This window comes from Archocentrus centrarchus, chromosome 10, assembly GCF_007364275.1.
Source record: "Archocentrus centrarchus isolate MPI-CPG fArcCen1 chromosome 10, fArcCen1, whole genome shotgun sequence".
Classification (NCBI taxonomy): domain Eukaryota; kingdom Metazoa; phylum Chordata; class Actinopteri; order Cichliformes; family Cichlidae; genus Archocentrus; species Archocentrus centrarchus.
In genome coordinates, this window is record NC_044355.1 from 15398450 (window position 1) to 15422776 (window position 24327).

General features: G+C 41.7%; 1 protein-coding gene across 5 annotated transcripts; it reads left to right on the plus strand.

The window, feature by feature from the left end:
* Positions 1-1158: 1158 nt before the first annotated feature.
* On the plus strand, positions 1159-23687 carry LOC115786936 (serine/threonine-protein phosphatase 2A 55 kDa regulatory subunit B gamma isoform). 5 transcript variants are annotated; one of them, XR_004020467.1, is made up of 13 exons: positions 1159-1364; positions 1773-2106; positions 4941-5097; positions 11222-11319; positions 11607-11772; positions 12906-13018; positions 14415-14592; positions 15346-15510; positions 17102-17271; positions 21223-21314; positions 21542-21729; positions 21895-22151; positions 22513-23687. XR_004020467.1 is itself a non-coding variant. In XM_030739452.1 (12 exons), the coding sequence occupies exons 3-12, from the start codon at positions 5016-5018 to the stop codon at positions 22065-22067; spliced, it is 1425 nt and encodes a 474-aa protein (XP_030595312.1). In that variant the 5' UTR covers positions 1159-1364; positions 1773-2106; positions 4941-5015; the 3' UTR covers positions 22068-22500. The 5 variants fall into 5 exon arrangements, 4 of the variants coding, with proteins under 4 accessions (XP_030595312.1, XP_030595313.1, XP_030595314.1 ...); XM_030739452.1 differs by lacking the exon at positions 22513-23687 and having other exon boundaries at positions 21895-22500; XM_030739453.1 differs by lacking the exons at positions 4941-5097; positions 22513-23687 and having other exon boundaries at positions 21895-22500.
* Positions 23688-24327: the final 640 nt, after the last annotated feature.

Consider the following 24327-nt stretch of genomic DNA (forward strand, 5'->3'; position numbering starts at 1 on the left):
CTCCCACATAGCCATGATCTTCAATCTCATTGTACATTGTGTATAATGACAATAAAGGCATTCTGTTCTATTCTAGCCCGAAAAGGCAAACTTTATTGTAGTTTTGTTAATTAGTCCTTTAGCTCTTCTTTGGATGTGGGCTGCCTTTTGTCAAGATGAACCCACAGTGCTTCAGTGATGTTGAGGTCCAGGCTCTGGGCAGGCCAATCCATGACTGATAGTGTTCCATTGTGTGTTTTTCTATCCACGTATGCTTTTACTGCATTGGCAGTATTTTTGGGATCATTGTCACTCTAAAAAAATAATGAAGCAATTGCCAATCAGATGTTTTCTAGATGGTATTACATGGTGGATCAACTAAACAAATGGGAGCAAATTATATGCTTTAGTGACAGACTTCTAGTAACAAAGTGTCTAATGTACAGTTTACAATTGGTTGTTCATTAAACTGTCTGTTATGTGTACACACAACAGTGGTTCATCACTTGAGTTAGGTGCCTTTTTTATGCTTGAATGTTTCATAGGTCAGTGTTAAGTGGATTAACAAGCAAAGAAACATTCCTTTGAAAATGGTCAGGTACAAGGACTGGACTGAAAATGAATGCAAAAGCAGCCAATGTCCAAAGAAAAACTTTGAGACCACTTTGCTCAGGAAAGTCTGGTTCCTTGTAATTAAAATTTAAAGAAATAAGGGGTGACTCAAGACTTTTTCACAGTACTGTATAGTTCTTTTGTATTGAAAATCTGGACTTTGTATTAAAAGTTCAACTCATTAGAATTTGCACTATTGTTATGCATTACATTAGACCATTTTTTTAGATCATTTTGTTAGTTCTTAGTTCAAAAGAAGCTCAAACTTGTAAAAAAAATAAATGATTGTGCAGTTCCCTTAACTATCTAACTGTATCAGGTAACACAGGTGACTCTCTCTCCTGCTGTCTCCCCCATTAATCCCAACCTTATAAGACACGCTGCCACTTCTGTTCTGCCACCCACTCCTCTGTCCTCAGTTTCTTTATCATTTTTATTCACCTGCATTCAGTGGTCAAGCAGATCTAAGGTCTGTGTTGATTGGCTGCACCAGATAGTGGGCGGGGCCCTCGCTGATGCATCATACACAGTACCAGCACAGCAGAACAGCTCCTCTCTCACTCTCCCTCCCCCTCTCTCTACCTTTCACTCTGCCTTTCATACATACGCCAGAGAACAGACTGCAGCAGAACGCAGGACCAGAAGGATTTTCCTCCTCATACTGGAACTGTCGATAAACCAGTGGGACCAAGGGACAGTTAGCCGGTGAGGAGGAGGAGAGACATTATTCGTAGAGGATCCACCAAGGAGTACCTGGCATTTAAGCTGCTGAAGTGAGTGTGTGCGCCTTTGCGTTTAGCCCACTGTATATGTGTGTCCATGCGTGTGAGTTTACTGCAGAAGCAGCAGCAGCACTGCAGATACACCGATCTGGGGCTCTGCTCATCCCTCTTTCCCCTCCCCCCATTCTGCTCTTCCTCCTCATCGCCTCTTCTTCTGTTAGAGCATCCATTAAGAAGCAGGGACTTTTCTCATTTCTGAGAGCTCATTGCTGTGTATGCTGCATGTGTTTGTGAGAGAGCAGAATTGGTCTGGCCACACCTGGACTCAGTAACTGCAGGGTGGACTAGGAGTGCGCTTGATTTTTCTTGCCTCATGACTAATGTGTGCTCTTGTGAGGTACAAATCAAGTTCAGCAGTGGTAGTTTTTGAACTGTTTCCAAATGATCCCCTTTCTGCAGGTTTGAATCTGGCTCTCAGAAGCAGTTGTGTGGACTCCTAGACATATCCATCCCTCTTTCGGGGCTGCCCCACTCCCTCCATACCGCCCCCTCATCCTTACTTAAGGATAGGATGACAAGCTGTGCGCCCCTGTGCTGAGGAGGCGGGCAACAGTATGGGCACTGTGCTGTCCGGCATCCCCACCACCATCCCCTCCGCCACCAATCTGCCACCATCACGCTGCCCCACCAAGACGGGCACTCCCCCAGGCCCCGCTGATGGGCGAAGACACTGACTCCACCCCCACGCTCAACCACCGCGGCTTCCTCCCCGACCACAACTATGTGACTGAAGGTAAGAAGATGACAGAGTAAGCTGTATGTGTCTGTTTTATGTATTCAAGCATTCCCTCAGGAAAGTGTGTATCTATGTATTGAACTTTTGGAGTGTGTGTGACGAAGTGCGTAACAAAACAAGCTCAGGTCAGCTTCCTAAGCTTCTATAAGCTCTATGGTATTTATTGTTTAGACGGGAGCTGCAGACAACAAGCTCTATTCACCAAAACATTCTTTGCAAAATTAAATCATCTTAGGCGAGTTTACCACTCCTCTTTGCCTCCTCTCACACTATTTCTTTGTCCTCACTCTGCGCTTTTCATTTGTTATTTTGTTTGTGCTACCTTGTGTAATGCAGCTATTTTGTCACGCTGCAGGGAAGAATTGATCTGACCCGTGCCTGAATGTGTTTACTTTTGTCTCCGGTTGTGTTTGCGTGTCAGAGAATTTTCCAGAAAAACAAGCCAGAAAATTCCACCACACTCGTTTGTACTTGCATTGCTTGTCAGCTCTCATATGGTAACAGTGTCACACACACACACACACACACACACACACGTTCTCCCTGTTTGCTCCCTCTTCTTCTATATAACAGGTGCAGGTGTCAGATTGAATGTGTGATCCAAGGCGGGGGGTATATTGACAAACCCAGCAGCCTACAAACTGTACAAACCACTAAATTTCTTTAATTTCTTTCATAAAGCAGATGGATTATGACAGTGGATAACCACGTTCAGCTTATCTTATTAACACCACTAATCTTACCTGCACGCTGGCTTTACCTGTCTGCCTTGCTGCCTCGTCTGTCTTTTTCTTACACTCAGCTCATTGTTCGCTATGCGCCTTAGACCAGAACAGCGGATTATCATTTGGGGGTCATGAACATGTTGCAAGCTCATTTGTGATCCTCGTATCACTGTAGAAAGGGAATTATGCTTCCTGCGCGTGTGGTGTAGCATAATTTCCCCTCACACAAAAGCATACGCTGTAGTCAGGGGAGACCCGTAACGCTGCCTGTTGATTGTGTAGATACTCTTGTGTGTATTCAACATACTGTATTGAAGATCACATTTGCGCATGTCTTTGTCCGTATGTGAGAGAGTGTGCGTTTATGTTTCTCCTTACACATGCTGTCTTTCCATTACTAAACCGTGTCCATTTCAGGAAAAAGGTTTAGTGAGTGAAAAAAAAAAAAGAAAATCAGCCTTAATACCCGTCACCACCCATCCATTATTGCTATAGTAACAGCCAGCGACGATGAAAATGCTGCTTTTCATGCTTGGCCAGAGTGATTGGCAGATCATCTCCACCCACCAATAATGGCAGTATTAATTATTCCACACACAGAGGCATTATTCAGGACTGAATTCAGGATGCTGCTGAACACTGCTGGTTTGATGGGCTGTGAGCTTGAATGCAGTGGAAGTTCAGGAATTCCCCAGATGAGCGACAAATGTTATTGTCTATCTAAAAAAAACGAAAAAACAAACAAACCCAACAACAACAACCACAAAACCATCACCTGCCTCTTCTTCTTCTGAATCCACTCCAACTTCCTCCACCTTTCCTCCATGTTCACCCCATCCCCCGTCCTCCTCCCCGTTTCCACCCACTGCTTCTTTCTCCATCAGGTCTCTAATGTAACACACAGCATTGTCCGGTGCTGAAGTGGCACAACTGCCAAACAATTATCCAGCAGTGCCCTAAAGGCCACTCAAACACAGTGCTCTTCTGTACGTGTGTGTAAGGAAAACTGAGCTTGGTAGAGACAGACAGAGAGAGATGGTACATGTGATTTTACTCATGGGTTCATTTAGCTGTCTCCTGTATGTGTTTCCATCCTTCTTTCTTGTCTTTATATCTAAATGCACGTATGTGCATCTTTTTTGTTAGCTCAGGTTTGATTATAAGTATGGATGTGTGTCTGCAAGTGTTGTGTCTATGTGTGTAAATGTGTGTCTGTAGATCTTCCAGTGGGGATTCCCCTACCCTTTAACTCCTACAGGGGAGGGATGCTTAAACTCCCTCTTCCTTACAGTTTCTCCCATCCCTAATTACATGCATCTCTTACTCCCCTCCACTCACTTTCTTTGCCTTCAAAAATATCTCATTTGCTACAACCTCAAATCCAGTTGGGTAGTACTGGGTTCAATAGATGGAGTAACAAATTTAAAATTTTGACAATTTTAAGCTAACACATACTGATTAACCTTGTTATTATCCTATATCATATACAGGAGTGTCCATTATTAATTGTTATTTTTCACTGGAGCAGAAACTGAAAATACAAAATCATTATATATAATAATGATCATACATCAATTCCATATGTATCTCTAAACATGCAAACTACTTTTGGTTTACACTGAATATATTTGGATATTTGCATTGTTTAGTAACTTGTAATGGGAAGATTTGATTACGTTCCATACTATATGTCGTTAAAGATTATTCAGAGACGAGTCACAGGGGAAAATGTGAAATATCCTCTCCCTGGGCCATGCACACTTTTGATTACATGGAAAATTTAATGAAAGGGAATAAACAATACATGCCAAGACTTTGTCCCATTAGCTTTCTGTGTTCATCCTTTATGTGTTGCCAGCTTTTCCCGCCTTACCCAATATGTTATTATGTGATCATGAATACACCACCAGCAGATTTTCTTTGGTGAGTACTCATGACCGAGTGTGGTGATGTAGTAACTCAGTCCCTACCCTTAACCCCACCTTCGACCCCTTTGCTGCCCTGGTCCTTCTTCCTTCCTATTTTCCTTCCTTCCTTCCTCACCCTCTGCCTCCCTGTTGCCCTCCTTCCTCCCTTTCCCTCCGTCAATCCTTGCTCCTCTTGCAGGGCTGCTCCTGGCTATAGCCTGAAGAGCTCCGCCCATCCTGTCCACCCCTCTCCACCCTGGAGTCCTCCCCCAGGATGTTGAGCCCCATCCAGGTCCTGTGCTCCGACATCACTACCCTTTCTCTGGAGCCTGAGCCTTTTGCCTCTTACACTGAAGGTGTGTGCTCTATCTTCTATCCCGAAGGTCATATCTGTGTCACACAAATGCGCCACATAACCCCAGTGTGAGATTTGGATGTGTGCGCACCTGTGTGTGAATGGCTGCATGTGAGTGTGCGTGCGTGTGTGTGTGTGTGTGTGTGTAAGGGAGTAGTTTGAGTCAGGTGAATTTTCATGTGAGTCTGACTGTTATAAATATCTTAAATATCACTTTGTCTCTGTCTGTCTGCCTCATCCTTTTTGTGTGCCACTATTTTTATACCCAGCTCTTTATTTTTATCTCAGTCTGCCTGCTAGAATTGCGTGTGTGATTGATTTCTTTAAATAGTTTGACCAGATGACACCCCGCCTCCTTCAAAGCATTGCTATCTTGCTTCTTTTATACTGAGGGAGAAAACACACAAGCACTTTGCATCCATGAAAATGAGCACATACACAGGTCTTTAAACCTCTGAATAAAATCTGGGTACACATTCACAGAAAGGCCTGCAACTACATTTTTTCCCCCATTCTCATTTCATCTGCCATCTGTTTATTAATTGCGTGGTCTGTAAAATGTCTGAAGATAGTTGGAACAAAAAAAAAGCTTGAAATCTCACAGAGAGTTGTTTGGTTTGTTCGACAAGTAGTCCACATGCTTAGGTTGTCATAGTGAAAGACTAAAAACAACAGCTAAATTTAAGTTCCAAGAAGGTGGAATCAGTGAACTTTCTGCATTTTGTGCAAAAAATTCAGGATTGACTAATCTATTAATGCTCATAAACTTCGAAAGGCAAAGAAGAAAAGCATTAAAAAGGGAATGCTCTATTTTTTTTAAAAAAATGAAAGATTAATTTTTTCTAAATTTATGAGCTGTCAACACATATTCTGAGTTTTCAATATTGCTTCAGTCAGACTGGGTGTAAACATACTAAGCCTCTCATCTTTTTTCATGTTAAAGTCTCACAAATCTTGTGGAAAAATAGATTTTTTTTTTTTTTTTTTCCCCCAAAAAATGAATCACAAGCAGCTTTGAGAACTCATGCAGTCAGAAGATGTTCCTGCAGTTCAGTAAAACAGGATTACGGGTGTATATTCTACACACGCTGCAGCTCGCTTGTTTTGTAATTCTAATTGTTTGTATCTATAACCATTAGGCTCACACCAGCTCCTCCATTGTGCCGATATTTGTGGGGAGAAATGGCAGGTTCCCCGCTGTGCTGGGCTTAAATCACTCCTCTTCACACACGTGCACCTCTAACAAACACATGCACCATTTTTTTTTTTTTTCCTTTCCCCAGATAACTCCAAAACTGCAGGACAGGGATCAATTTGCCATCTCCCTCTGGCAGGCTTTCCTCTCTCTCCACTCCCCCACTCCCTCCAACCTGTGTATTTCTCTACAGGGCAATTGAGTACACACACTTGTGCACACGTACGCAGGAAATGCAAGGCGCTTGAGCTACAGCTTGCACACGCACATGCATCTCCTGCTGAGTGGTAGCATGTCCCCACTTTTAAGGAGCGTATGTTTTTGGCTCGGCTTTAATTGTCCGTGTTTACCCAGACCTAAGATATCTATAATTAGGCCTGTAGGACGTCTGCTTCCCTTTCTGTCCCTCTGCCCAAAAAAAGGAATTCTGCCTCCTTGCGCTTTCACCTCCACCCTCATCTGTATCATCTGATTGACAATTAGATTAACTGACTTATTACTTCAGCTCTACCTGTCAGTTATTTTCACTGCTAATGGTGTGAGAAAACTGTGACATCTAACCGCTGTCCTTAATCACTTCAGTGTTTGTGTTTTTGGCGTTCATACCCTGCGCCTGTTTTGTACTTTTTCTGTATCATTGGGTTCATTCATGCTTGTGTGTTGTTTTGTGTTGATTTGTGCTGTATGCGTTAGCGGGTGCACTTGCAGTCACAGTGTGTTCCCTCAGCTTCTGCAGTGTGGCAATGAGTCAGACAAGCCTGCTGATGCTAATGGACAGTCTGTGGGAGACACAGACTGAGGAAGCTTGCTGTGCCGTAGCACACTTATCCATAAGACAAAAACCTACAGCTTCACAATCACACACACACACACACATTACCTGTACACACACAAATGCACTGGACAGCAGTATTTCTTGGGAGAGAGCCACAGTGATCGTGATGGTACGTGTCCCTGCAGTCGTTGCTTGTGTTCTTATTAGTTTATTTTTCCGCGGTGCTCCTGTAATAAAGAGAGTGAAAGAGACAGATGGGTGTGTGTTTTGTGTTTGTTCATAAGAGGGAAACAGAGAAACACAAAGATAAGAGGATCCAGGTTGAGCCAGGAGAGTGTGTGCTCCATATTTTATTCAGCTATACTGTGTGCCGCTGCTGTGGTTTTGCTGAGCTTGGCTTTTTCTGTCTGTGACCTGACTGGAGACACAGTTGTCTGTAAGTGTCCAGCCTCTCGTTCACACACACAGCATTAAGCTCGCACATTTTCTTTGCATCATTACATGCATGTGTGCATTTAAAGCCCCCTGGTGCACATGCGTGTGTTGGACTGCATGCATAGGGACCTGCATGTCTTTGTGCATCCATTAATTATCTGCCTATCCTCAATTAGGACCACAGCATCTGCTTCATCTCTTGGTATTAATTTAGCAACATTTGTTAGTGGACAAAACTAGAGCAGCATAATTATTTTACCGCTCTCCTTCTTCCTGCGAGGATTGGATCGCCAAATCCCACTTCCTCCTTCACCAGATTCCATATACGGCTAACCTTTATGAGCACCATCTCCACTGGTTGGCTCTACTTGTTACCATGGCAACCCCTACACACTGGAGGACCCCCCTCCACCGCCTCAGCCTCATAGCCTTTTCCCTTCACCATCCTTTCCTATCCTTTCCATTTTACCACCACCACCAGCATCACCACCACTTGTGCACACTAGGCAGCAGAGCGCCGTGGGGGAGGGATGAGAGAGCTGAATGTGCAGAGACAACCAAGAAGAAACTGAGACAGTGAAATGGGGGCAAAAGAGAGAGATTGGGGAACAGGAGATTAGACGTGACAAAAGAACATGTGAGGTGAAAGGGAATGAAAGTAAGCCTAAAATTGAGGGGAACTCGACACTGGGTAATAAAGAAGGTACTGCAGCGCCTGAGAGCTCAAGAAAGTGTGTAATAACGAGTGGAGCGATGGCTAAAGTAGAGGAGGAGGTAACCAGTAATACACAGATTGTTTGAGGGTGAACAAGGTTGTGTTGGTGTAGAGATTGCAGAGCAATCCCCGCCTCTCATGATAAAATCTCTCTCTCTCAAGGCCACAACAAAATAGGCAAGGCTACAGCTTTGAATCACTCTGACTCAATAAATACACTCTCCAAGCTCTATTTTTTATTACAGCAAAGCTCAGTAAGAACATGTACTTTTCTAACAAAACCCTGCGTTGCATGGCTCCTTTTTTTCTTACTTGAACATGAAATGCCAGAGAAATCCAGCAGACACTGTAATGCCTTTATAATTTTAAGATTAAAATTGATTTCAGTGAGCATAGGGTTATATATTTTTATGGTCAGCAATGAGTTTTCAGTTGCAGTTTCCCAGTTTTTATTATGCTTATGTCCATGCTTGGTTGTTGTGTATATTAAGGTCAGCAGCCCAGTGTGCTGCACAAGTTAAATACAAACAATTTTATGACAATGTTTTTAAATATTTTCAGTATGTCAACTGAAAAGACCCGAAGTGTTAAGTAAAAATGCTGCTACAGAGCACAGTCTCTGCATTAGCTTGTAAAGTGGAAATGGTTGTAGTTCTATGCCAGTCTTATTGTTAAACTATGGGACAAAAGAAGAGATTTTAGCAGTAACAGAAACACTTTTTTAGTATCATTAGGAATAGTCCTAATATTGAAGAAGTGTTAGATGAAAAGGTCAGCAGTCTTCTTCTTTCAAATTTTCCATTTAGGGGTCGCCATAGCAAATCATCTGCCTCCATCTCACCCTATCTCTAGCATCCTCTTCTGTCACACCCCCTCTGCACGTCCTCCTTCACTACATCCTTGAATCTTCTCTGTGTTCTTCCTCTTTGCCTCCTGCCTTGCAGCTCCATATTCAGTATTCTTTGCCCAGTATATCCACTATCCCTCCTCTGCACATGTCCAAGCCATCTCAGTCTTGCCTCTCTAACTTTCTTTCCAAACTGATCAACCTTAGCGGTCCCTCTGATATGCTTATTTCTAATTTTGACCATCCTGGCCACTCTCAGTGAAAATCTTAGCAGCTTCAAACTCTGCCTCCTCCAATTCAGCCTCCTGTCTTTTTGTTAGTGCCACTGTTTCCAAACCATACGTCCTTGCTGGTCTCACTATCTTGTAAACCTTCCCTTTCACTCCTTCTGCTATCCTTCTGTCACAAACCAACCACTCATCTCCACCCACTCCACGCTACCTGAACTCTCTTTTCACCTCTCTTGTGCACTGTCTGTAACTCTGTATTGAGAGTAGGGAGCAGGTGGAGGAGAGCCTGGAGAAGTGGAGGTATGCACGGGAGAGAAGAGGAATGAAAGTTAGTAGAAGCAAGGCAGAATACATGTGTGTAAACGAGAGGGAGACAGGTGTAACAGTGAAGCTGCAAGCAGTAGACGTAATGAAGGTGGATGAGTTTAAATACCTGAGGTCAACCAGCCAAAGAAACTTTAAATAAAAAAAAAAAAATTGTGAGTTTATGAGAGATAACATGCTGGGACTGTTTCTCATCCAGGTGCTGTAACTTTGTGGTGCTTTCGCTGTTTAATTTTTTTAAGATCTGAAACATCACAATTGAATTTCTCCACTTCTTTTGGTAAAAAGACTGGATTTGTTGACTACTTTTGTTCAAATAAGTTAGGTTTATGGTTACTTGCTGAAGGAAGATAACAAAGCAAGTGAAAATATAGGACTAAATACATGTTGATTTTTCAAATGTATCCATTCACAGTGGCCTTCATGATCTTGGAGGGCTAGTACTTTAGCTTTGCCAGGCTTCACGCCAGGTCAGCTACATCTGTTGTCATTACACATCATTTTTACTGAACCTTTCAGTTTAATCTATTTGAAAGCGGTTTAATCACAGATACTTTGGAGCAGCTTTGTCTTCAAATATAATGTATGTTTACAACTAAATCTCCTGTCTGCTGCAGAAAAGCAGAGGTGAAAGGAGGACAAGAAGAACAGGCAGCACATTACATGCAAAGCTAACCCACATTCAGGCCTCGCTCACACACACACACACACACACACACACACACATTTGACGACACAACTGCACTTTTCTGTGTAATAGTTTGTGTACTATGGTACAGAATGGACCACAGAAAGCACTGAGTTAGTGTACTAAATGCTAAGCGGATAATAATGTGCTGACTCCTGATATTTCAGTGTTCTAAATGAGGCATTGTGTTAATGTTTTAAGGAGTAATGGAAGCTATGAGGCAAATATCCAGATTAATGTAATATAAAATTAGCGATCAAGACTCACTGTGTCGTGACTTCAACTACGCAGTTGTTTATGGCCTCACAGAGACTCAATATTCACCTCAGCCTTAAAAATGAACCCGAGTGACTCTGTAGTTTTGTACGTCATTGTGTATGTGTCATAGTGAAACACAGATAACACCTGTGCCTACTGTGAAAAAACAGTTGTGTATGTGAGTGTGTGTGTGTGTTTGCGTGTGTGTGTGAGATTTCCCATGTGTTTTCATGGACTTATATATTCTTAATAATGCTCATTCTCAAAGTTCAAGAACAATTGCATAATTATCAAATATTATTTTATTCTAAACATGAATTTGCATATTTGAATCACTTGCATGTTGATGCATTGGTTTGGTTTAATAATTTAGAGTGAGATGAACATGACACAGATGAATGATGACGTGTAGCTAATGGCTACTCTCTCTCTCTCTCTCTCGCTCTCTCTCTCGCTCTCTCTCTCTCTCTCTCTCTCTCTCGCTCTCTCTCTCTCTCTCTCTCGCTCTCTCTCTCTCTCTCTCTCTCTCTCTCTCTCTCTCTCTCTCTCTCTCTCGCTCGCTCTCTCTCTCTCTCTGCCATTTCCCTTCTCATACTACACATCTCCTTCGCTCCCTCTCTGTCTCTTTCTCTGTTCATCTTTTTCTGTATATCTCCAGCTGATATCATCTCCACTGTTGAGTTCAACCACACAGGAGAGCTCCTGGCCACAGGAGACAAAGGGGGCCGTGTGGTCATCTTTCAGAGGGAACCTGAGGTAGTTACACACACCAGCATCGACACACCTGCACCCATGCAGTACGTTCAAATATAACATTATTCATTTGAGCTGTAAGGGCAGCGATGAACGCACTTGGTTCCCCTCCAGCTACGCTATATTGGTTGATAAATAGTTGATGCTCCTGCTGTGTCAGAGAGTGTGTCATTATAGCTGTGCAGAGTCCGTGCCATGCAGTTTCTGATTAACATCAAGGTGATGGAACGTGTGGACATTTGTCACTTTGACCTACCCTTTTCTTTCATTTCCTCCTTTTCTTTTCATAGAGCAAAACTGAGCCCTTCTCCCAGGGAGAGTATAATGTCTACAGCACCTTTCAGAGCCATGAGCCCGAATTCGACTACCTTAAGAGTCTGGAGATTGAGGAGAAGATCAATAAGATCCGATGGCTGCCTCAGCAGAACGCTGCACACTTCCTCCTGTCCACCAATGGTGAGAGCCCTCTGCATACAAACCCTAGAGAAACCTGGAAGCTGATGTGATCGATTGATATTTTCTGGAGCACATTTGATGTGAATCACTTTGAACGATTATGTTTTTTTTTTTTTAAAGGCATTATCTAAGGTTACACATCTGAGATACGGTTTCTTCCCTCTTTCCACCTGAGCAGTACCAGACCCTATCTTATTAAAACATTACCTGCCATCTTTAAAAAAAAAAACAATGAGTGCGACCCACTTTAAAGCTTAGGACAGCTAAAATAATGAGGCCTCCTTAAACTACAATCTGTTGTGTCATTTCTTTTTATTTTGCTGCTGGTAGTGTTCCATTTCCTAAATATATCTTATTGTTATAAAGGTGTTATGCTCTCCCAAATTTGAATTTTTGATAAGATTTCTACATTTTTATTGATTTACTTCAAAATTCTGCTATATGTTCATCACCCATAGAGGTCACTGTTGTTATTTTTAGGGTTGTGGCACTATTACAGATTGGAATGGAAAAAAACCCCTAAAAACTTTGGCTTAAGGAGTTAACATGTTTGTGTGGATGATGAGCATCTCATAATTAAGATCTTAAGTCAGAAGCAGATTTTCCCTTGCCTAATCACAGATGAGTTGCTATATTATGTTGCATCTCTTTTCTGTAGTACATCAGGATGTGAGTTTGAATTTATGGCCATATTGGAATATTTATAGATTTACCCTCAGAACCTGAGTATTGATTTTTTTTAAGTACTGTAGTATTTATAATTGAGAGCATGAAATATGTAGGACCTGCCTCAGCAGCTGAGTAGCAAACATGCTGACATGTTTGCTGTTGGGATTTTTTTTTTCAGTATAATACAGAGTCCGAGCTTCCTTTCCAGTCTGACTGTGTAATGAATGAGTCTGTTATGTAAATTTTTTTTTTTTGCTAAAATACTAAAACAGGTTATTGTAAGTTTTCATGCTTTTATATTTGATTGGGATGAAATCCTATATTTGGTCTACTGTGATATTTCTAATCACATCTCAATATATTCAGATGAGCCTCTGACATTAAAGCATTTCAACAAGCGCCTTTTATTCAATAGACACATTTCCACATTTCTTATCATAATGGCTGTGTTATCTGTTTGTCAGATAAGACCATTAAGTTGTGGAAGGTGAGTGAAAGAGACAAACGGCCAGAAGGATACAACCTGAAGGATGAGGAGGGTCGAATAAAGGACATCTCCACAGTCACCTCTTTACAGGTATCTATCTATCTATCTATCTATCTATCTATCTATCTATCTATCTATCTATCTATCTATCTATCTATCTATCTATCTATCTATCTATCTATCTATCTATCTATCTGTCTATCTGTCTGTCTGTCTATCTGTCTGTCTGTCTGTCTATCTATCTGTCTGTCTATCTATCTATCTATCTATCTATCTATCTATCTATCTATCTATCTATCTATCTATCTATCTATCTATCTATCTATCTGTCTGTCTGTCTGTCTGTCTGTCTGTCTGTCTGTCTGTCTGTCTGTCTGTCTGTCTGTCTGTCTGTCTGTCTGTCTGTCTGTCTGTCTAGTACAGGTTAGGAAATAAAACTGGGTCAGTGAGTACAGATGTGTTTGCATGTGTAAAAATGGGTCACTGGCACAAGGAACATGTGAGTGTGTGCGAGCCTGTGGGGGTGGTGAAATCCTCTTTTTTTTCATCCTTCATTACAGCGCAGGAACACAACATCTCCACTGGATCTTAATTAGTCAAAGCCTCAGTGTTTCTGTTCTGCAGCTAAACCTTAATTTCAGTAACTCACAATGTCTCCAGATGCATGCTTATAATGCACCTCTGTCCTTTTGCATATGATGCCAACATTGTGCAGTATGCAAAAAAAAAAGAACAGCTAGCCATAATATTAAAACCACCAATGTAGCCAAAGCTACACTGACAAAAAAACTTCCAATAAGTGCTAGAAGGTGAATGGTGGGTCCTCCATGGTTTTCCAGTTCATTCCAAAAATGCTTTATTGGTCTGATTTATGAGGAATTTAAAGGCCAAGTCAACATCTTCAAAACTTTATCCTGTTTGATGTTTTTTACTTGGAGAGGCCATACTATGAAAGAAAGGTAACTCAGAGCATCAAAGTGCTTCCATTAACTTACATTTTACATTTTTTTTTTTTTTTTTTTGTTGAGTGAAATACCTACTGCATACTGGGAACACTGACCCAGTTGTCAGGCCATCATAATTTGGTCCTTGTTAAAGTCACTGACACCTTGCTTAAAGTGCATTAACTTGAAGAACTGACTATTCATTTGCTGCCTCTGCAGGTGCCGCTGCAACAAGATATTAATAATGATAACTGCCTGCCAGTGGATCTGTGAAATGTAAACATGTGTCAGTAAACAGTTTTTGAAAATGAAGCCAAATGAGTCAAACACTGAATGGGTTCTTGGTCTTGCTACCAAGCAAGTTTCACTCTTAGGAGTGGCTACTATATTATTGATGCTAAAGGAAGTAATACATTAAATATTAACTTATGATACAATAAAATTATTTCAGTGTATTCAACCTTGTGTATCTTGTAAATCTTTCCTTTCCTAATCATTTAGAAGAGATGTTATACTGCTCTCTCTCTCTGGGTCTTTCCCAGGTGCCAGTGTTGAAGCCCATGGACCTGATGGTGGAGGTAACTCCTCGGCGAGTGTTTGCCAATGCCCACACCTACCACATCAACTCCATCTCTGTCAACTCTGACTATGAGACGTACATGTCAGCGGATGACCTGAGAATCAACCTTTGGCATCTGGACATCACTGACCGCAGCTTCAGTATCCTTTATGGTTCTGAAGTACTTGTGCACAGAGATCAGAAGAGATGAAGACAAACAGCTTCGTATGCAGTCGTTTAGTTTGAGTGTGTACGCACATATGAAAGCAGGAATATATTTGTCAAGGCACGGGGACTGAGATAATGAATGCCTGCATTAATGCATACATGCTCAATAATCAGTTCCTGCCCACACAAGGCAACAACCCCTGCAAATCCCACTTTGTTGTATGAAGATATGCACAAAGACACACATTGCTGGGGGAGGGGAATATTTTTTCTTGAGGAGTGAAAATGTATCTTAATGAATAATTCAGAGGCTGCATAAATATTTCAGCCCTTTTCTGAGTTCTAATCCAGCTCAATAGGACACAGTACAGTCACATCCCTGACCCAGACAGGATTTATAATATTACAATTTATCTGAATATGAAATTAGTTTTCTCCCAACGATCCCCTCTAGATATATTTATATTGGTTTGCTTTATTCCTGCTTTAAATTATTGATATTGTGTTGGCTATGTGTACGTTTACATAAACTTTTTATTTAAATTTCATATATATATTATGGGTCTCTGTGTGTTTCCATATTATTTGAAACAGTTTAATTAGTTTCTCATTGAGTCAGTTGGGGAGTAATAAAAGGGTGAATGTATTAATAAATGAATGAATTATGTGCGCTACACATCATGTGTAACGTGCAAGCTCAAAGAAGCTGGCTCTAAGTTTTCCTGAGCGACGCCGCTTTCTATCAGACATTGTGGACATCAAGCCAGCCAACATGGAGGATCTGACGGAGGTGATCACAGCAGCTGAGTTTCATCCCTACCACTGTAACTTGTTTGTCTATAGCAGCAGTAAAGGCACCCTGCGCCTCTGTGACATGAGAGAAGCAGCGCTGTGCGACAAGCACTCCAAATGTGAGTAAAACCTGCACAAGAACCTCCAGAAGCGATGAAGACATGCACGTCGTAACTGCTGCCTTTTTCCTGGAGGGTGGAAAAACTCAATATCGCTGCTATCCCGCTTTCAAAGCAAGTTTTTAGATAACTATACTAACCCTTGTTAAGTGAAATAGACTGGTGCTTATATAGTGCTTTTCTACTCTATTTGAGCATGGAAAGGACTTTCTTACTACAAGCCATAATTATCCATTCACACACACATTCATACAAGCACTTTTTTCTATGCCCAGGCACCTTTAACCTAGCATTAACAGACTCACACAGATGCACTGGGGGCAACTTGGGCTTCAGTATCTTGCCCAAGAATTTTTGACATGCAGACAGAAGTAGCTATGGATTGTTTACCCCCTCAGGACAAATTTTTATTGGTTTGGTAATCCCAGATTTTTAATTTAGCACAAGTTTTTGTGCATTTTGAGCATGTTAGCTCAAAGCATTGCTCAATTTTAAGCTTCACTCATCTCCAGCCGGCAAAACATAAGGTAAAATAGTACTAAGTGAATGGCTTTAATGATAAACTACAAGAATTATGATTTCCCCACAGTGTAGGAGCACAATTTATCTCTTTTGGACCTTTCTACTCTGTGTAATAATTTTTAGTTCTACCTCAGAACAGAGCTAGTCTCTCATTTCATAAATCTGCCTTCCTTAAGGGGCAACAACTCAAGTCATGGCGCAGTATTTCTTGTATTTACATTTTTTCTCAGTCACTTTGGTACATTTCTCAGAACATTTAGTCATTTGTGCATCATAAAAGCAATGTCATTCTTTTAAATAACGTTTTTAGACATTAATTGTGCAAATGATTGCATACAACTATTCCTTTCTTATAGCCTTATTCCCCAAAACATCCCAGCAGTAATTCTTTGTGTAAGCCACAACATGGAACAGGGTTAGAGCAGTTGTCACATTTTTATTTGACTTTTCTTAATATGACAAAAAGACAATACTGTTTTACAGCAGTCCATAACAGAAAAGGATAAAATGCAAAATTAGAAATGTGAACACGAGTAAACCACAATATGCGATGGGGATGAGGCCACAAAATCTTCACATCACAGCAGATATCGTGCAATAGACTGTGTGCAGCCTCTGCCAGCATCTGTTCTGATGAACTACAACATATATTTGTTGTTTCCCACTTTTTGCTTCTGTTGTGATGTTTCATCCATTCAGTTTAGAGCTTTGATCATGAGTCACTACTGCAGTGTTTCTGCACAAGCTGTGCTCAGCAAGCAGCTAGATCTTTCATTTTATTTTTTATATTCAGTGTTTATAGGAACTTTAATGGATCTGTTTGACATTTGCTAATGTTTATACACAGATGTATTCAGACAGCAACACCTCTACGGAAAGATACAGAAGTCGTGTGCATGGTCTCTCTGTGTCTCACAGCTGACACTTAACACAGTGACTCATCTGAGAGATTTATCTCTGTACATGAGATAAAAGCACACATATCCAACTGTGTATCTGCCTTTCATCTAGCTTAACAACACTCTCTGACCTCCTTCTGTCTGCTTTTTGTCTCTCTCCCACTCTCCAGTGTTTGAGGAGCCCGAGGATCCCAGCGCCCGCTCCTTCTTCTCTGAGATTATCTCCTCTGTGTCAGACGTCAAGTTCAGCCACAGCGGCCGCTACCTGCTCACCAGAGACTACCTGACTGCCAAAGTCTGGGATCTCAACATGGAGAGCAAGCCCCTCGAGACATACCAGGTGTGTGACTGACGATGTGTGAAAAGCATGAGGCAGTTTAATATTATATACTGTGTTCTGTCCCAGCTACTGCTCAGCTACTGGGATGAAAATTGGGTAGATATGAACAGCTCCCACAGGCCAGGGATCTTTGCGGGTCACAATTAATACTATTTATACAATGTTATTATTATTTTAAATTAGTTTTCTACAACTTTAGTCTGTTTTAGTTTACTCATATAGAAATGGTGGCCTCCAGCTTGCACTGGAGTGGTTCACAATCGAGTGTGATTCAGCACCTATAAGTCTGAGGCTGTGGTCAGGGACGAGTTGCTGCCCCAAGCGGAGGAGTTTAAGTATCTCAGGGAGCGGGAGATTGACAGAGGGATTGGGACTGCGACTACAGTCATGTGGACGCTGTACCGGTCCATTGTGGTAAAGAGAAAGCATAAAAGTGAAGCTGTCAATTTACCAGTCCATCAATTTCCCCACCCTCTCCTATGATCACGAGTTCTAGGTAGTGACTGAAAGACTGAGTCCGTGGATACAAGAAGCGGAAATGAGTTTCCTCCAAAGGGTGAGGAGTGCAGCCATCCAGGAGGGGCTCAGAGTAGGCCAGTTGAGGTGGTTCAGGCATCTGACTAGGATGCCTCCTGGGTGCCTCATGGGTGAGGTGTTCCGGGCATGTCCTACCAGGAGGAGGCCCTGTGGGAGACCCAGGACACGTTGGAGAGATTATATCTCTCGGCTGGCCTGGGAACACCTCGGTGTTCCCCCGGATAAGCTGGAGGAGGTGGCTGGGGAGAGGGAGGTTTGGGTTTCTCTGCTTCAGCTGCTGCTCCCACGACCCAGCCCTGGATAAGTGGAAGAAAATGGATGGATGGATGGATATAGAATTCATATAGATTTAAGGAACCCACTGAATATAGAAAAACATTACAAATGCACAGCAGGTTCTATAATTGGCTTTAAGGGTACAAAAATTATTTACATTGGCCTTTGCACATTCTTTCTGGGGGGCTTTTTAGGTTTCATTGTGACAGGACAGTTTGAGAGTGGACAGGAAAATTGCAAGAGAGAACAGGAAGACATGAAACAGATGTCCTGGGGTGGATTCAACCACCGGCCCTCTGCAGTAGTTTTGAGGCGTATGGGTCACCAGCTCAACCTGGTGAGCTATGCTGGCACTTCACCATAGCTCAACCTGGTGAGCTATGCTGGCACTTCACCTTTGCGTATCTTAACCTTACTTTGGACTGGTGTGTGCTAAACTCTGCACATCATCAGGGCACTAAATGAGGGAAACTCCTTTTAATCACTGTGGTGATTTTAAAAAAAAAAGGGTTGAACCTGTTACTGTAGCTTGTGGTCTTACTAAGTTGACTGCCACACTGACTAAAATCACAGTTGTGTTGTCCAAATGGTGAGGTGACCAGCTGTTTACTGAAAGGGCATTTTCATGGTGGAAAATATACAAGATTGGAGACAGAAATGAGTCACGAGCATAAGGTTGTCTCTTACAATCACAGTACTTAACTGCTGATTTGATTTTTCCAAAACCTTTTAAGGATAATTGAGTTGATTGCAAGCCAGAGAATGCACTTCCCCTCATTGATGCTGAAACCTCACAGACCCTCGCTGAGGACAAAGTTTTTACATTTAGGCCTACTACTCCACACCTGTGTGTTAAGGAAATGAATGCACGAGACAAATTAAAACAGTAAATCAACAGTATGTTGTGTGTGCAGAAGTCAATTTACAGGGGCTTAAAAATACTGTGCTAATATACACATACTACATAACGCTAAATAATGAGCTAAGAAAACAAGCTTTTTTTTCTGTTTACACATGCTATTATTTACACATACATGCTCACTCTGTCTCTTGTCACTTCTAAGTGTTTACAATAGGTCCTGCTAGCTTCTGTTTATGCATTTATAGGCAGTAAAAGTATTTATCAACCCCCCCCTCCCCTTTTTTTTTTTTCAATATGTGTTTAGTATTCCTGCCGCAGGCCTGTGGGTGAACATGCGTGTTTGTGTATGTGCGCCTGCCTGACGTTTGAGGGCCTATGAGGCGGCCAGGAGTGGGAGGCTGAGACGCGCTGGAGCTATTTATAGGCTCCCGAGCCTCCACTCATAAAGTAAAGCGTGAAGGAGGGATACCTTCCACAGTGCCTGACACCTAGATCTGCAATGCAGCACAGAAAGGGGGGACGAGGGGAGAAAGGGGGGAGGAGAGAGGTGAGGATTTGGGAGGGAGTACGAGGATGGCGTGATGCGAGGAGGAGAGATGAATAAAGGAGAGTAAATGGTAGGATTAGAGAGAAGGATTGCAGAGGTTGCAGCATACAGTGGCCTTTGAAAATATCTGTGTTGAGGTATAAATATGCATTAAAACATGGTCAGGTCTAAGATCCAGTTATGGACACATTTAGTCTGTTTTAACTATAGTAATCATCCTTGTCTTATCTTCATTCAGAAAAGACATCTCAGAATTCATTAAGGTGAATTGAGTTACAAAGTAAGTTGGGCAAATTATCTGTAAATGGAGATGACCTAGCGCTGGGTGCCCAGCTAAGATGACTCCACAAGCATAACACAGATGCTCAGTGAGCTAAAAGAGGAAGCCCAGACAGCTCAAGGCTGACAGGAATCAGTGAAGCTGGTTTAGCATCTCTGTTCATGGTGCTATGGAGCACTGAGCCCACGGCAGGAAATCTCAGAAAAACCTCCAGAAAGACACCCTTTTGTATTTGAAATTTACCAAAGAGTACCTTGACAGTCTGTGGCACTGTTAGGAAAGTGATTTTTGGACTGATCACATCATTTGGGAACAACAAAGGTGTGTTTTGTGTGTTGTGTTATGTTGTCTGCCTGAACTAGCTTGCAGGCTTCGCTCCATTTGGTGTGAGGAAGAACGGTTCAGTATTCCTTTTGTTTGAGTTTATAGAGCCTAAAGGTGGCTCAGCCACTTAGTTATTGCACCAGCATTAGCAGTTTCATGTTTGTATATATTTGTGATGTAGATAAAGATCAGAGTATATTTCTTGACAAATTAATGCAGAAACTGAGTAATTCCAAATTCATCATGTGTAGGTAGAAACTGGGTGTCAGGGTGGGGGATTTAAAGGCTAAGGTGCTTTATTATTTATTTATATATTTAGTACATTTACACCTGTATCCCCCTGGATCATGAAAAAAATCCACACCTCATGAGGAATGAGGTACTGTACTCTAAATCAAAAATCACGTGGACAGGAAAAAAAAACAAAAAAAGACTGTATATTCAGCTCCAGCTGACACGGTATCGTTTTCCCCCTGTGCAGAAAGACCCGTAGGGGAAAACAAAAGTGTCACAGGTTTTGATGTACAACCGTGAGACGACCTCAGTTTGACTGTTTATTGATTGCAAGATTGCTGTTGGCTGCTGACTTTATGCAGAATGTGGAAACTGGGGTCTAAATGCAGAGAACAGTACCTGGAGGAAAGTGTAGATTTCATCCCCTTGCATCACTGAGCAGACACAGTGCTGACACATGCAGGTTGAATAAAAGCACGAGGGAAAGGAGTTATTAGTTAGTGAATATGTGGATATGTGTTAGATCACGTGCGTATCTATTATCATGCCCTTGGTAGGTGTGAATATAGAGAGCTGGATATTAATGGATTTAGTGATATGGAAAGGAGGTTAGATTAAAATGTACTTCTGGCCCCTTGTATTGCCGAGGGTTGGCGTTGTGCCTTATTAGTGTTTCCTTCGGGGAGGATTGTGTTACAGCATGCCCATATTTAATGTGTTTTGTTTGTGCTGTGCATAGTATGTTTGTGCATGTGTCTTCTGCCCACTCTTCTATTTATAGCTTACACTGTGAGCCAATACCTGGGAGTAATGCAGCTGTGTAATTGGCTCGATTGTAATCATATCCGTATGTGTGTGTGTGTGTGTGTGTGTGTGTGTGTGTCCTTTCAGGTTCATGATTACCTCCGCAGCAAGTTGTGCTCTCTCTACGAGAACGACTGCATCTTTGACAAGTTTGAGTGTGCCTGGAACGGCTCCGACAGGTACCTGATGTGTGATGATGGATGTTTGATGTGTAGAATGGTGAGCTGGGTTATCAGCTGATGTGGGAAGGCAGTGTGAGCCTCTAGGATTCCAGCTTACAACTGTCCATTAGCTGTACGTGCTTATGGATTGCAAATCTTAAAATTTATTCTTTTTAAAAAAGCATGAAAATCCTTAGACTGTCTCTAGGGTAACTGGATCTCTCCTCTCCGCCTGCTCTGCACAGTGTTATCATGACTGGAGCCTACAACAACTTCTTCCGCATGTTTGACCGCAACACCAAACGCGACGTAACCCTGGAGGCGTCACGGGAGAGCAGCAAACCTAGAGCTGTGCTGAAGCCGCGGAGGGTCTGCGCCGCGGGAGGAAAACGTCGGAAGGACGATATCAGTGTGGACAGCCTGGACTTCACCAAGAAGATCCTCCATACAGCTTGGCACCCGACTGAGAACATCATTGCCATCGCTGCAACTAACAATCTGTACATCTTCCAGGACAAACTCAACTCTGAGATGCATTAGTGAACGGATGTCAGCGGCACATACAAATGAGTTTACACCCAAAACACACAACTATGCCAGAATGTACACATTATCAGACATGCACACACGCACGCACACATACTCTCACACAGCCAAGAGATGCCTAAAACACATACCTACACACACAATCAGAACTCATACACTCCATTTCATTCCCTCCTTAACCTCCTCCTCAGCCTTCCAGAACTGAAAGGACCTAGACAGGGCTAGGAAGGGAACAGGCTGGATTACGCAACGGATTATGGATCGCAAAATTGTCCGAACAGTGAATTTTGTGATTGTTAGCTTTTGGATTGATGGCGTGCTGGTTACTGCATCTCAGCTTCTGAGGGGAGGGATCACATCCTCAGCCCCAGACCGGAGAGACGTTTACATGTTTGTCTTTTTTTTTTTTTTTTAAATTCTTCATGCTCTTTTGCTTTCTCCACCTCCTCCTCCTCTCCTCTCTGTATTTGTGTGCTCGAGCAAATCCTATTCTTATCCCTTGCCCACTGTTTTGTGTAACAAAAACCCTTTGTGGTTGTCTACCAGCGGCACTGATGAGAAATGGGGCATTTATATAACTGGTTGTTTGTTTTCAGATCAGATCATCATTTCAGTTCAACTATCCCACTTCTGGTTTTTTTTTTTTTTGTAACTTCTTGTTAAATGATGGTGATGGTAATTAAAGAGGACAGTGACAAGGTAAAATGATTAGTGTGATGTCCAAGGATGAACTTGGGACCCCCCCTCCTCCCTTTAGCCCGAGTGCACCAGACGCCTCTGAGCTCTCCCTGATTCAGGAGAGACGACCAAAAACTGGGCTGTGTCCGGTGAGGTGAAACATTTACAGTCCCGCAGATAGAAGCAGAAGTTATACCACCATGGCCTAACATGAGGACACACACTCATATATATGGTCCACAGTGTGTTTCAGTAATTCATGTTTTCTCTGCTGAAACAGGCCCAGACTTCTGTGATTTCTGCTTCTGGTCTTGGGCTGCTTCGTGTGCTACTTTGACATTAAATATGTTAAACTCAGATCAAGCAAAAATAATTAAAAAATATATATATAAAATAAACAATTTCAGCAATTAAATGAAAACATGCTGCATGTCAAACAGATTTAGCCTAGGTGTTTATAAATTGACTCACTGACTGGCTTGGCTGCCTTCGTAACCATTTTAGATCCAGCTTGTACAAAGGCTTCAGGGGCCCTGGGGCCCCCTTGCAGCACGAGTAACCATAGATGACCGAGCTCTCCTACCTTTATTTGTGTCTTTGGACACTGAAGCATGTTTACCGGTGTTCGGTTCATACACTTGACACGTACTTTTTGAATGAAGCCGTCCACAAAATCAGTTTCTACTCAGTGAAACTGCAAACCAAGAAGAATGGGGAATGTTTGTGATTAACATAAAAGAAAAAGAAAAAAAAAAATGTAAGGGCCTAAATGGTGTCTGTATATATCAGCTCGGTTTTTTTGACATGTATGAGGTTTTGTTGTTTTTTTTTTTTTTAACAATCATAAATGGACTGCAGACTTGATCATCTGTACTGATGACTGCCTCCAAAGCTACAGCAAAGAGATGGTACTTTACTCTCTTCGGCCTTCCTCACTGATAACTTTGCTGATGTGCAGAAGCTTTTATTTTTTAGAAAACGGCATATTCTTTTATTTGTCCTTTTTCTTTCGCTTTTCCTGTCTGTAAGTTGTAGCCTATTCCACGTCCTTACCAGACTAATTCACATATTTTTGTGTTAATGTATGTTGATGACAAAATTGTCAAACGGACAGTTATAAATAATGTTAATATGTTTTTTCTGAATAAAGATTTCAACGAAATTGCATCCAATGAGCGCATTGTTGTGATTTTTATTGCAGTTTAATTATAAAGCTGTTGATTGTTCTTCAGTCTTAATGCGCACCCTTCACAGAGCCAGTTTATATGGCTTTTTCCAAGTTATGTAGTGTGAGGCGCCACCTTGTGTGATCATGCACTCATTACATGCGGAATATTTTAAATGAATTTTGCCTTCACATGCCCCCATATGGAGGCTGTTAAAGTTTAACTGGTACTATTGCTAGGGAATTTAATAATTAATGAATTTAACCGAAATTATTACCAAGCATATGAACTCCATGATTGTGCACAATTTTTCTGTCTAGTTATCATTTTTCTTCTGGCTGCCCAAACTGAGTCTCTCCATGCAAGAATACACCATCATCTTTACACTTTACTGACACTTGATTTGAACAACATACATTTTGTCATAATTTCAAAATAACTGATGTTCATGCTTCACAAATACTTGTACTACTAGCAAGGTATAATAAATGGCTAGTGAGTTTATATTGCATGAAATATCCAAATTGTACACAGGAAGGGGCTAAGATCTTGTTCAAACGCTGTCTAAAAATGAGTAAAATATAAATGATTTTTAATAAACTTGTAACACACGAGTGATTTTTAAAAGTATTTATGACGCA

Excerpts from the sequence above, each read along its gene's own strand:
- LOC115786936 (XM_030739452.1), top strand. The coding sequence starts at position 5,016 with ATGTTGAGCCCCATCCAGGTCCTGTGCTCCGACATCACTACCCTTTCT. Across the intron at positions 11,320-11,606 it reads TCTTTCAGAGGGAACCTGAG|AGCAAAACTGAGCCCTTCTC; the intron begins GTAGTTACACAC and ends TTCTTTTCATAG. Across the intron at positions 21,730-21,894 it reads GGACAGCCTGGACTTCACCA|AGAATGTACACATTATCAGA; the intron begins AGAAGATCCTCC and ends CACAACTATGCC.